Below are 12,927 nucleotides of genomic sequence, written 5' to 3' on the forward strand. Positions count from 1 at the left end.
GGATTTGCATTTACAAATTACTTTAATAAATATGCCATCTAGTGTGAGAAACTGATTAGAATAACCTTCCTATGATATTCAAAATCAATGAGGTATTGAGGAAAAAAACAGAAACTTTTTTTCTGGAAAACTCCCTTTGGATAATTTTAGTGAGACTACCAAAATAATTTTATTTATTTTACACTTAGGAAATTTATGTCACAAAATCAATACAACATTGGATTTGGAGGACTAACAGAAAAGACCATAAATTCCAGACAAGAAGCGCATAGTGATTTTCTTTGGCAATCTTATGCTGTTGTTTATTCTTCAAACCATGAAGAATAAACATGAGCACAGTGCAGTGCCACTTCCCACCTTATTATTTGCCATTATTTTTTTTCCATGGATGGTAGTTGATATTTTATGTGCCATGAACTGTGCTAGGCATGTGAGATCCAAAGATTAGTGATATATGTTCTCTGGTTTCTCAAGGGCTAATAGAGAATGCAACTAACTGTACTTGGGTTGAGCAAGGACTCTGATGGACTTATGTAAACAAAATCCTGCGCCCAGAGGAAGGCGTAATTAATTCTGCAAAAGAATTGTTGCCTGGGGAACTGTCTGCTCCTCAGGAGCCCACTTCCCAATTTTACTAAGAGACTTCAATGAGCGAGTTCTTCATGAGACACCCTTTGAGGGGTGTATTGACATGTGGGTTTTTCATGTGGTAACAATTGCTATTCTCGGGGACAGGAATAATATCCTCAAGTAGAGTATAGGAAGCAAATTTTTAAGCCCAATTACAACTTTCATATGTGTAAAACCTAACTTTCGTTCCTTTGTTGGGAAGACAAATTTACATTTTCAAATAAAATTGCATTGCTTCAAACACAATTGATACACTGGATTGTTTTAGTCTCCCTTAATGTAATTTTTGGTAAGAAAAACATTTATATTTTAAACCCAACACTTGTCACAAGTTTGTTTCATTTTGTTTATCCTTAATTTTAGTACAGTACCATATGAAGAAAGAATTTTAGCTGTTCTTAAGTGGCTGCAGCTTCCTAAAGATGAAAGGTATGTAGATGACTGATTTCTGCTGTAAATACGCCTTTGTTTTGTAGAAATTACACAATATTTTAAAACAGATGATAAGAAAACTTGGTTATTGGCTATGATGTTTTATATCCAAATGTGAGCTGTTACAGCCACATTGTGAAGAATTCCAAACCTGTAAGTTATTTCTCAGCGAGTTTAGAAATTACCCCCATGTTGTATAATTTGTATTCACTATCAACTGTTGAATTATTCTTTCCATTCTGTTCACAATGTGTTCATAAAATATTACATTTTGATACTGTTTGATTTAGACCACACTTTTACACTCTGTATTTAGAAGAACCAGATTCTTCAGGTCATTCATACGGACCAGTCAGCAGTGAAGTAAGTACATCTTTATCAATGATTACTTCATTAAACCTGGTAACATCTAACTGAACCTTGCTTTGAAGCAGGTTTCTAGACCATTCTGTGAGATTCCATGATTTCTGAAGAAAGTGAGTATGAAGCACATTTTTACTAAACCAAAAGATGTACTTTAATCAAAATAAGAGTTGGGAGAATTGTTTTGTTTACACTTTCCACAGTGCTAAATTGACCTGATGATGAATTAAATTCTAGATTTTCAATTCCAAAGCCTTTATCCACTCCATATCTCCCTACATTAGCCTAAAAAGTAAGTGCTTTTTGAAAATGTTGTAAATGGGTAAGACTCCAATTTTCTATGAAAATGTAAGATAATATGTCAAATAGCAGAAGCAGCCTCCTATGAACTCTCCTCCTTAGGAGATATATCTCTGACTTTCCGAGACCATGCTTACAACAGAGCCCGAGCATGGAAGGGTGGGAGATTTTGTCAAAAGTTTAGGGAAATTCAAGTAATCATTGTTTGAGTGCTTACTAGGAAACTAGAAATGAGGAAACAGTTCATGGACTAATGCTTTCAATCTAAATTCTTATTTGACCTGACACTGTTTTAGGAACTTAGCCTGCTCCTGGCTATGTTTGTATTTGGTATAGTGCTTTAAAACATCAAATACTGCTTTTAGTTTTCGTGTGGGCATGTCATTTTTGTATCTTGGAGCACAGGAAGCATTAGAACAGAAAATGGTTTGAGCTTCTTTCCTGGTCCCTCTAAGCTGACTTTCCTTATGATTTATAGTTTATCTGTGACCTAAGATAGGAGAAGAAACAATAAGGAAGGATCTGTGAATATTGTGGCTCATAATGAAAGGGAGAAGAGGTCTGGCCAGGATCCCTAATCTCAGAATCCCTATCTACCTATCTTTTGCCCCAGGTGATTCCAACAGATAAAAGATAAAAGACTAGGAAAACACACTCTTCCTTGATAGAGTTTCACTCCCGAATCCCCATCCCAGGGAGCCCAGGCTGGACAGTTTGTGAGCCTCAGGGACTCTTTAGCACAAGGTCCAGACTAAAGCCTGGCCTGACATGTCCATTGTGAGCCTGTTTCTGAGGGTGCTGCTGCTCTAAATGCTCACTTCAGAAACAGCAGAAGAAAGAGAGAAAACGTGCTCATTTTTCTCACTTGAATGCAGCTGCCTAAACCACCTTCGCCTACTTTCCATTACCCTGGGCTTACCCTAGGTTTGCCCCTCTTAAAGAGTGGGTTCCTCATGGGTGCCATCTCATCAGATACAAGAGAACAGAGAGAGAGGGAAGCTTACCCTCATGTGGGTCTATATTTACTGTTGTCTTCTTTCTCTCTGGCAGCTCCCATGTAGTTAGTAACCTATGTGTCCTTCCTTTGATTCTGCCCTTCAAGCAGCAATGCTCCTTCTTAGAGGTGAGGTAAGGAAGGTATGTGGCCAGCAGTGTGGCCAGGTCTAATTGGTCAAAGGGAAAAGTTTCTTGTAGCTATTATCTGGGTTCCAACAATTGCCCAGATGCTAGTATAATTTTTATTCTTTCACTAAAGTCACTGACACTTAAAACCCATGTCTAGGTCAGTGTGGCTACAAGTAAATCTGAGAATTATTTTGTAATTGTTTGATTATCAGGTCATATAAGTTTTAAAATCAGTGCTACCTTTTGTAATTCACTAAAGATTTTCCAAAGTACCCTCATTCATCTTCATTCAAAGTTGAGCCCATTGGTTTGCAAATCATTCACCAACTTGTAAACTCTCTTAAACTCTCATGTAAGTGGCACATCAAAACCCGTTTTATCTTAAAAATTCCAATTCATGTTGCTTGGATATCTTTGAGTGAATGAAAGATTGTATTGAAAGAGCTTGTTTCATATTACAGTGAAATACACTGACCATAAATAAAGATTAGACTAATTTGGTACATTACAGAAAACACTTGCAAATATCTCATGCCCTTCCTGTCTTACCTGACTGTCTTAGCCTAATGTGAGTCGGTTCATCAGAGTATTTGCATCCATTGCACTTTTTCTTTCTTCGCAGAGATAGCTTTATATAGAAGCAGCCTTTAGTATATAATGCATCACGTGAGATTGCTTCCCTTCCTTAGGTCATCAGAGCTTTGCAGAGAGTTGACAACGTGGTCGGCATGCTGATGGATGGTCTAAAAGAGCTGAAGTTGCATCGATGCCTGAACCTCATCCTTGTTTCAGATCATGGTAATCTAAATTTTCATCATTTCCCTTTCAAGTTAAATGGTGCCCCCCAAACGTTTGATTGATTATTGTTTCATTGTTTCCTCTGATTGTTATAGTTAATTCTTTTTTTGAAATGTTGTTTCTTGTGGAAAGTCTTAGGAAAAAATTATATTCAATATAAAGTACAAGTGAAATACAGAATTCACAGAGACCCACCAGCCTATCTGCCACAGTGCACCCATCTGCTGATTTGGGGAAGGCTTGCACCAGGAATTTGGATAGTTAAAAAAAAATTTTTTTTCAATATTAAATTTTAGTAAATCTACTCTAAGAATTTTAGATTTAATTTGTACAGAATGTTAGGTACTTTTATTTTCTTTAGCATGATTAATCTGACTTTAGAGGGAGTTTATGTTAATTTTGGCAATATTTTAATTTCCCTTTTACTTGCTGTGATCTTTATAACACATGTTTGTGCATGGCTTTGGGACTATAGAAATGGTATGTATACAAGAAAATAGAAAACAGGTTCTTTTTATTTGTTTGTTTTTTCTTATTGTTATTGTTGGTTGCTTCAGAAGTAATTACTGAAAACTATTTCTAGAAACAATCCTAAGAGGCTATATTTTAAAGAAGCTCTGGTCCTGGAATGAGACTGAGAGTTTTATACTCCCAGTTAACATCCTAGGTGATTTTGGAAAAAGAACCAGGCTTTCATATTCAGTCTAAAACTGTGATATTCCTCCTCACTCACATAAAGATATTGTAATACATAAATAAGAAGAAACATTAAACTTTGGATGAAGGAAAGGGAAAAGATTTTTTAAAAGTGGTAGAAAAAGCTGAAATTCTGTGTCTTACTGATTGGATGTTCAACTAACATGAGTGCTGAACACATGTTTAGTGAATTAAATTCTGGATGTAAAAGAAATTCTATTCTGTGTATTAAATTTTTCATTAAAGTTGCAACATGTTTTGGGATTTTTTTTCTCCTAGGCATGGAACAAGACAATTGTAAGAAATATGTATACCTAAATAAATATTTGGGAGATGTTAAAGATATTAAAGTTATATATGGACCTGCAGCTCGACTCAGACCCTCTGATGTTCCAGATAAATACTATTCATGTAAGTATATCTCTATACTAACTTTGAATATGATTCGGTTCAAAATACATTCCTCTAAATCATCCTATCTCCAAACTAAAGTGGATCAACTGATTTCCTTTTCATGATTAAAAATCCAGTGCAGATCTTCTGCACCCAAAGGGATTTTATGGAACTAGATGTGAGGATACAAGTCTAACTACTTATATATTTGTTGTTCATGGCCCGAGCATGTTATTTGATGAGCTTAGTACAATTTTACGTTGTAGTGTGTGTTTTGCTTGGATTAGGTTCAAGATTACTTGTACTAGGAAAAAAGAAAAAAAAACCTAAAAGTTCAGCTACCTTTATTCAACTTTAATTAATGACATTCCATTAAAATAACTTCCAGATGTTGCAGAATAATATTCTATTATGAGAAGGAATGCTGGCCGAGATGGTTAATTCTATAACCACTGATTTCTGTCCTCAGAAATGACTTTATTAAACCATTCAAAAAAACAGTAAGAATATATTTTATAAACAGAGGAGAAGAAGAAATTTTACGTTCTCTCTTGACCACATGTCGAACCTAAACTTTGAAATATTAATTCTTTTGCAAGTCAAGCCTGTTTCAAAACTGTACCTCTGTTTATGCCACTCTTTTGGATTGCCATCCTTGGTAACTTTCAGATCCCCAGTGCAAATTTTGTTTATCTTTTTGTTACACTGAACTTTGAAAAAGAAAGAAAAAAAAGCTTTTGTGACAGTTAGCAGAATTGGGTTAGTTTTGGGCACTGCAGTGCTGTGTTTCAGTGGATTCTGTTGTATATTCATGGGGAGAAATAGATTTCACTGCAGGAAAATGGTTTTGCAAATATATTAACATAGTGACCCAAAACGCTATAGCATGACAAGTTTTAATTACTATTTTTTAAAAATTTATAAAAGTAGTACATGATGGTTATAAAACCTCTTATAAAAACTATAGGGGCAATGGCAACCCCCAGAGATGTTTAGAATGGGATGGCCAAGCTTTAGCCACACCCTTATCTCAACTAGGCCCTCAAGTTTCCCCAATTAAGTAAAAACTTTATCTGTTTATCTACATACATACATACATACATAAAATGTATATACAATACATATTCTCTTATCTGGATAATTTTCTTAAACTTATGTAAAGTGTAGCTCAAAGACTCTTAAAAAGCTGGACAGTTACTGATTTGTAGCACAAAGTACGCTGAGTAAGTACACTGTGGGCTTGCTATGCAAATTCAGTTTCAAAACTATTCTGCTTGCCCTCTCTTCCAAGTCCCTCTGTGTCCCTCTTATTTGGAAATTCTGGAATTATCAGTGAATATCAAAGTATATAAAGTGAAAAGTGATAGTTTCCCACCCTAAACCCCCCTAATTCATAACTCAATTCCTCTCTCTGGAGATAAGGGATGGCGTGTGTCTTCCCAAATATTTTCCCTGCATATGTAAAACACATCCATTTTATTTTTACCAAGTGAAATCACACAAGATCTAGATAGATGGATGGAGGGATGGATATTTGGATACATGGATAGATACATGAACAGATGGTTGGATAGATGGATGTTTTGTGACTTGCCTTTTCATTTAACAGTTTGACATAATTTCACAGGCATGGCGGGGAGAGTGGTTCTAAAGATCTGTCTTATTCCTGTCAATGGCTAATATATAATGATTTAAATGAGCTGTTTGAAACCCGCTTTGGTATTTAAAGATAGGATTTGGGTCTGACATTCTATATTTTTCTATTATTTTTGTTTCTAATTGTAGCATACTGTCAACTATTAATTCTTATCTCTGTCCCCCTTCAGTTGATTATGAAGGTGTTGCCAGAAATCTCTCTGTGAGTATCTTTATTTTTCCATTATCTAATTATTTTTAGTTTTGTATAATATATATTTAGAAAAAAGTTCAGTATTTACTCTTGGGATTGTAGGATTTGAATTTTTGAGGATCTGGGCCAACTTTTAACTGCTCTATAGTTCTTAAAGCTCTTTAAGGACACGTCCCAATAATCTAGATTTGAAAGTTTTTAAGAATTTATTTATTGACATTGTTAAATTTATACGACAGGACAAAGAAATAATTGAAAACAATAGAAGGTAAAAACCTATAGCTGTACCACCATAAGCACTGTTAGCACTGTGATATATTTCCTACCAGTCTTTTTTTTATGCCTATTTTTTTTTGTGAGGAAGATCAGCCCTGAGCCAACATCCCTTGCCAATCCTCCTGATTTTTGCTGAGGAGGATCGGCCCTGGGCTAACATCTGTGCCCATCTTCCTCCACTTTATATGGGACGCCACCACAGCATGGCTTGCCAAGCAGTGCGTCGGTGCGCGCCCGGGATCCGAACCAGCGAACCCCGGGCCGCCGCAGCGGAGCGCGCGCACTTAACCGCTTGCGCCACCAGGCCGGCCCTATGCCTATTTTTTAAAGTAAATTTTTGTCCTAGTGCTGAGTTTTCTATACTACATATTTTTTTTTTTTACTTGATAGAATACAAGAGTGTTTGAAAATAGGATCATCTGTAGTAACTTGAATGTAATCTAGTGACCCAGTCTAAGCATCCTGGGACTTTTATGCATTAATTAGGATTTCCTGTAAAAATAAGAATATTCAATAGGTGGGAATATTGAACTTGTACATTATACTAGTAGTAAGAACTCCGTTATTTTTGCATGTGTGACTTCCTGGGCATGCTGGTAAAGTATTGTGAGAAAAAATTCATATGGAGTTAGAAAACAATTTCAAGAGAAGTTTACACCTAAGAAAATATGGAAATAATGTTTTATCTTTGCCTTCTACTATTTTAGTGCCGGGAACCAAACCAGCACTTCAAACCTTACCTGAAACATTTCTTACCCAAGCGTTTGCACTTTGCCAAAAATGACAGGATTGAGCCCTTGGCTTTCTATTTGGACCCTCAGTGGCAGCTTGCATTGTAAGTTCTGACAGAGCCCCCGGTAGACTTAGCCCAATCTATTAGGAATTCAAGGTCACCGTGGGGCCCTTTCCAACAATGTTGTTACATGAAAACTGCACAAGTATGATTCTCTTCACTCTGTCCCAGGGTTTCTCAACCTTGGCCTATTGATGTATTGGATCAATCATTCTTTTTCATGGGGAGCTGTCTTGTATATTCTGGGATGTTTGAAAGCATCTCTGATTTCTACTCACTAGATGAAAAAGCACCCTTTCTATAGTTGTGACAACCAAAAATGTTTCCAGACATTGCCCGAGTCCTCTGGGGAGGGGAGATCACCCCCCATCTCAGAATCACTGCTCTGTCTGCTCACATACGTATTGATTATTTCTTTTTTTTTTTTTTGAGGAAGATCAGCCCTGAGCTAACATTCATGCTAATCCTCCTCTTTTTGCTGAGGAAGACTGGCTCTGAGCTAACATCTATTGCCAATCGTCTTTTTTTTTTCCCCCAAAGCCCCAGTAGATAGTTGTATGTCATAGTTGCACATCCTTCTAGTTGCTGTATGTGGGACGCGGCCTCAGCATGGCCGGAGAAGCGGTGCGTTGGTGCGCGCCCGGGATCCGAACCTGGGCCGCCGGTAGTGGAGCGCGCGCACTTAACCCCTAAGCCATGGGGCCGGCCCAGTATTGATTATTTCTTATGTTCCACATTTGTTACCAGTTGTCACTGTATCTTTTCTGCATGTTACAGTTATGCCGAATACCTTCCAAGTCCACAAATAAGTGTCAACAGCTCTTTACTTTATAATAATGAGCAATTACCTTCATCATTATACAGAGTTGTTTTTTCATTCTTGTTATACTAATCCATCAATACACGTCAGTTTATTGGTGAGTTCGGCAAATTATTTGGATGGTTAATAGTGTTAACATCTCAAAACTTTATCATTGGGGCCGACCCTATGGCTTAGCGGTTGAGTGCATGCGCTCCGCTACTGGTGGCCCAGGTTCGGATCCCGGGCGCACACCGACCCACCACTTCTCCGGCCATGCTGACGCCTCGTCCCACATGCAGCAACTAGAAGGATGTGTAGCTCTGACATACAACTATCTACTGGGGCTTTGCGGGGGGGTGGGGAAACTTTATCGTTAACTCTTTCTGATGGTTGCCAGGAAGCCGGGGATGATGAATACCCCATCAAGCAAGACCTAAGCCGTGAACCAGAATTCAGTCAACAGAGTGGCACTCTCTGCTTTATTAGAGAGCTGAGCTTTTAGTGTTTGGAAGAGAAGAGGAAAGAAGGGATGGTCTTCCCCCTCCTGGGAGAACTAATATTTAGTGAACATCTACTGTGTTCCAAGCATTTCTTTAGGTTAAACTGTTTAATTTTTACAAACAACCCAACATGACAAAATTGAAACCTAGAGAAGATAAATTGCCAAAGTCACAGCTAGTAAATAGCACAGTCAGGGTTCAGAACCAGCCTGTCTGAAGGCTGGTGGTTTTTCTCCTTTGTACCATGTTGCTTCTGGTTGATTTGTCTACAGAATAAAAGATAAAGGTGGCCCCTTCATGCTTTTCAAAGCCAGGTGGTTTTATTTACCGTTTTTGCTTTGTTTAACAAAATACTTCCTTATTCTTTATTAATGAAAATAATACTATGGTTATCTATTTTGCTGAATGGACTTATAATTCACATTATGTAAAAATTAGGAATCCTTCAGGAAAGAAACCTTGTGGAGGTGGATTTCATGGCTCTGACAACTTAGTTTCAAATATGCAAGTGAGTAAATCTATTTTACTCTTTAAAAAAATGATAGTTTATATCTGAAGAAAAACTGGTATGTGAAGTTTTAGACTTAAAAACACAGATTGTGATTATATGTCTTGCATAAGAATTAATGAAGCTTATACTTTCATATAGCTATCTTTCTTTGGACATTAAATTAATAGAATTTTGTTAAAGTTTTATATTCACATTTCATGAACATGTGACTTATACCTCCTACTAAATTTCTAATAATTTTTCGTGTGTTATGCTCCATTGAGATTATTGCTCCATAGTAAATGAAAGCCAGTGATTTAATAGGTGAAAAGATATCATACTTATGTGCTAAGTGAAGATAAGACCTTACACTTACCTAGTACTTTAAAATTATTTAAATATACTCATAGTAATCATCTAATTTGATCCCTACAGCACTGTGTGAGGTGGGCAGGGTGAGGTTGATGTCCCATTTCATAGATGAAAAAGGATTTCATCATCCATTCTGTTCTGACTGTCAAGTCAGAATTGTAGTAAAGCTGAGAGAAATACCCTACATGTCCTTAGATTAAATGTGCAATGGGGGTTAAAATGATATCCTACAAAGTCCCTTGGGCATAGTATTTTTCCCCTTATCTTAACATAGCCACTTTATATATGTACAGTATGGATAATACAAAATAGTTTTTGACCAATTACATACATGACTGAAATGAATTGATAAGCAGTTACTTTTCTGGCCAATCTAGGCCCTCTTCATTGGCTATGGACCTGGATTTAAGCACGGCACTAAAGTGGACTCCTTTGAAAATATCGAAGTCTATAACTTAATGTGCGGTAAGTGTGAACAGGCAGCTTTCACCCCTTCTGAAAACAGAGCTGGAGTAGGATTATCACAAGTAGGTCACATAGTGGGAGATGATGACGAGGCCAGACAGACCCTCTCATTTCCTTCTTCCTCCTGACCCAGAGTCGTTGGAAAAATGTGCAGAACATACCGTCTGATTGCTAACCTGTTTCTTCTCCTAGGCTGCCCGCTAGTGGAAGGGCAGGGCCGTGTGTCCATCCCTAGCGCCTAGCACTTTGCCAGGCCCTGGGCTTAATTACGTGACAATTGAGTCAGATCAGGGCTGGGGGCCAGAGAAATGAGCCTGGAGGCTGTGAAAGGTGGACAAACCGGGCAGAACCACTGGTAGCAGTAATCATTGAATGGATGGCAATGTCAAGCTTATAGAAGTGGAGGAGGGCCATTAGATTATTCTTGGTTTACTCTATCCCTTCCTAATTAGTGTTTTTATGGTTGGGTATTGCATTTTAAATATCACTTCCTTTTTTGGATAATGATACTGGGCATTTGCAAAACCTTAAATATGTCCTAAGTTGAATTCTTTTAGTGGGAGCCTATGTACTTAAATGAGTTAATATATCCTAAAGCACTTGGAACAGGGCCTGGCATAGTAAATGCTTTACTATATAAGTGTTAGCTATTATTATTATTAAGAGCAGGAGTCCTAGACTCAGAGCTAATTTTGAATCCTAGCTGGTTTTGACTACATTAGTAGCTCTGAGACCTTGAGCAAAGCACTCTGATTACTCATCGACCAAATACTGACAATAACTTATTAAATTGTCTTGAGGATTAAGTAAGAAAGACATATTAGCACAGTGATTGGCATTTCATAAGCATTCAGCAGGTGATACTATAGTTTTTATACACATGAAAATTCAGAAATTTTTATAGAAAAATACGGTATACATATCAGTATTTCCAATGAGAATAGCGTAGTCATAAATGCTCTAAAATCTAAGGACGTTTCATAATTTTATCTTAGGTAAAGAGTAAAGGACTTGCATAGATTTGATTTTAAAAAAATGGTTGACTTGTACTATGATTTTTATTTATTTGGTTTTGAAACTTCTAAGTGACTCTTTACCATTCTTGGAATTATGCAGATTTACTGAATTTGAGACCAGCTTCCAATAATGGAACTCATGGAAGTCTTAACCACCTTCTAAAGAATCCTGTTTATACCCCAAAGCATCCCAAAGAAGTCGGCTCCCTGGTACAGTGCCCCTTCACAAGAACCCCCAGAGATAACCTTGGCTGCTCGTGTGATCCCTCGGTAAGTATTGCTGAGAAATTTAGCCCTCTGTGTGTGACTGTATAGCACCCTCTCTGGAGCATGTGCTGTAAAAGTACTTAATGATCAAATTGAAACTTATAAGTGGAAGTAAACATATTTATTTTTAATTCTAGTGACACATGCAGACCTTGTATTATTTATTATTCCTCTTCCTAGTTTTTGCATTTTCACCTCTATTTTTATCCTTTGGTGCTGTGACTTGACTTGGGTGCACGTTGAGAGAAGTCTAGCTGAGTCCTTGAGCATCTGGAATCCTAGAATCTGTGTCATATCCTATCAGTGAGGTCTTGATTATGAACCAATCACAATATTCCTTCTGTAGAATACATCCCGACCTATTTTAAATTTAGGGGGAAAATATCATTTTTTGGTATGAAATGGATATATGGCACTGTTCCTTTTTTACCCCTATTTTAATATATAGTTGTTGTACCAAGATAAAAATATGTGACAAGTTATAAACAAAATTGATCGCATCCATAAAGATAGAAATTTGGAGAGTAGCTGATTTGATGCTTTCCATTTTGTTTTAGGCTTGTAGAAAGACTAAGAGTAGATATAAGAATTTATAAAGCAGCAATTATATTATTTTTCAGTTAATATTGTGCTATGCTAACAATTTTGTCTTTTTGTAACCATCACTCCTATCCTTTTATCTTCATTAAAAAAATAACTTTCACTTGTACAAGATGGTTTAAAATGTTATCTTTGTTCTATGATGGAATGATTAAGCTATGGAAGTTGTCTGTTACAAAATTAAAACATGTCTTTTAATCCTTAGAAATAGTGTTATTAACTTTTTTAGATTTTGCCAGCTGTGGATTTTCAGACACTGTGGAATCTGACCATGGCAGAAGGTAAGGCGTGTTTACTCTTGAACTTGGAATGTGGGAGCAGGATTTTTCTGAACGGTGTGAGACAGAGAATTGGTTTGGGGGCATTACTTCAGAAAAACCAATAAAATAAAGGGAGTAATGGAGGACCACCTGATGAAACATAGAGATTTCTTTGCTTGACAGTCTAGACTGTTTGTCGTAAGGAAAGGGACATTTGCAGTGGAAACAGCATGTAATATATTTAATGGAAGCTGAATCACTTTTTATGAACATAGTGGAAGTGTTTTTATAGGTTTATAATAGATCCTCAGATTTCCACTTAAAATACCTATTAAATCTCTATTTCATTTGGTTCCTAGTTAATTACAAGAGAGTATAAATTATTCATATAAAGTTATTTCTTCATAACTTTTAAATAAAAATAAAGAATATGCAGCTACCTGATGAAATTAGTTGGTTGTGGCTTCACTGTTCAGCGTCACTTTGATATGGTCTCTGAT

At 36.7% G+C, this 12,927-nt stretch overlaps 1 protein-coding gene across 1 annotated transcript in view; it reads left to right on the forward strand.

Moving 5' to 3' along the window:
- Positions 1-12,927, forward strand: part of ENPP1 (ectonucleotide pyrophosphatase/phosphodiesterase 1) — a 65,161-nt gene that overhangs the window by 39,432 nt on the left and 12,802 nt on the right. The window contains exons 10-19 of the mRNA XM_004422326.3: positions 994-1,059; positions 1,353-1,425; positions 3,540-3,648; positions 4,624-4,755; positions 6,564-6,595; positions 7,570-7,697; positions 9,396-9,465; positions 10,197-10,284; positions 11,401-11,570; positions 12,397-12,448. Coding sequence (XP_004422383.2) covers positions 994-1,059; positions 1,353-1,425; positions 3,540-3,648; positions 4,624-4,755; positions 6,564-6,595; positions 7,570-7,697; positions 9,396-9,465; positions 10,197-10,284; positions 11,401-11,570; positions 12,397-12,448 — 920 coding nt within the window. The remainder of the gene's footprint in view (positions 1-993; positions 1,060-1,352; positions 1,426-3,539; positions 3,649-4,623; positions 4,756-6,563; positions 6,596-7,569; positions 7,698-9,395; positions 9,466-10,196; positions 10,285-11,400; positions 11,571-12,396; positions 12,449-12,927) is intronic.

This window comes from Ceratotherium simum, chromosome 19, assembly GCF_057802395.1.
Source record: "Ceratotherium simum simum isolate JZ-2026a chromosome 19, ASM5780239v1, whole genome shotgun sequence".
Lineage (NCBI taxonomy): Eukaryota > Metazoa > Chordata > Mammalia > Perissodactyla > Rhinocerotidae > Ceratotherium > Ceratotherium simum.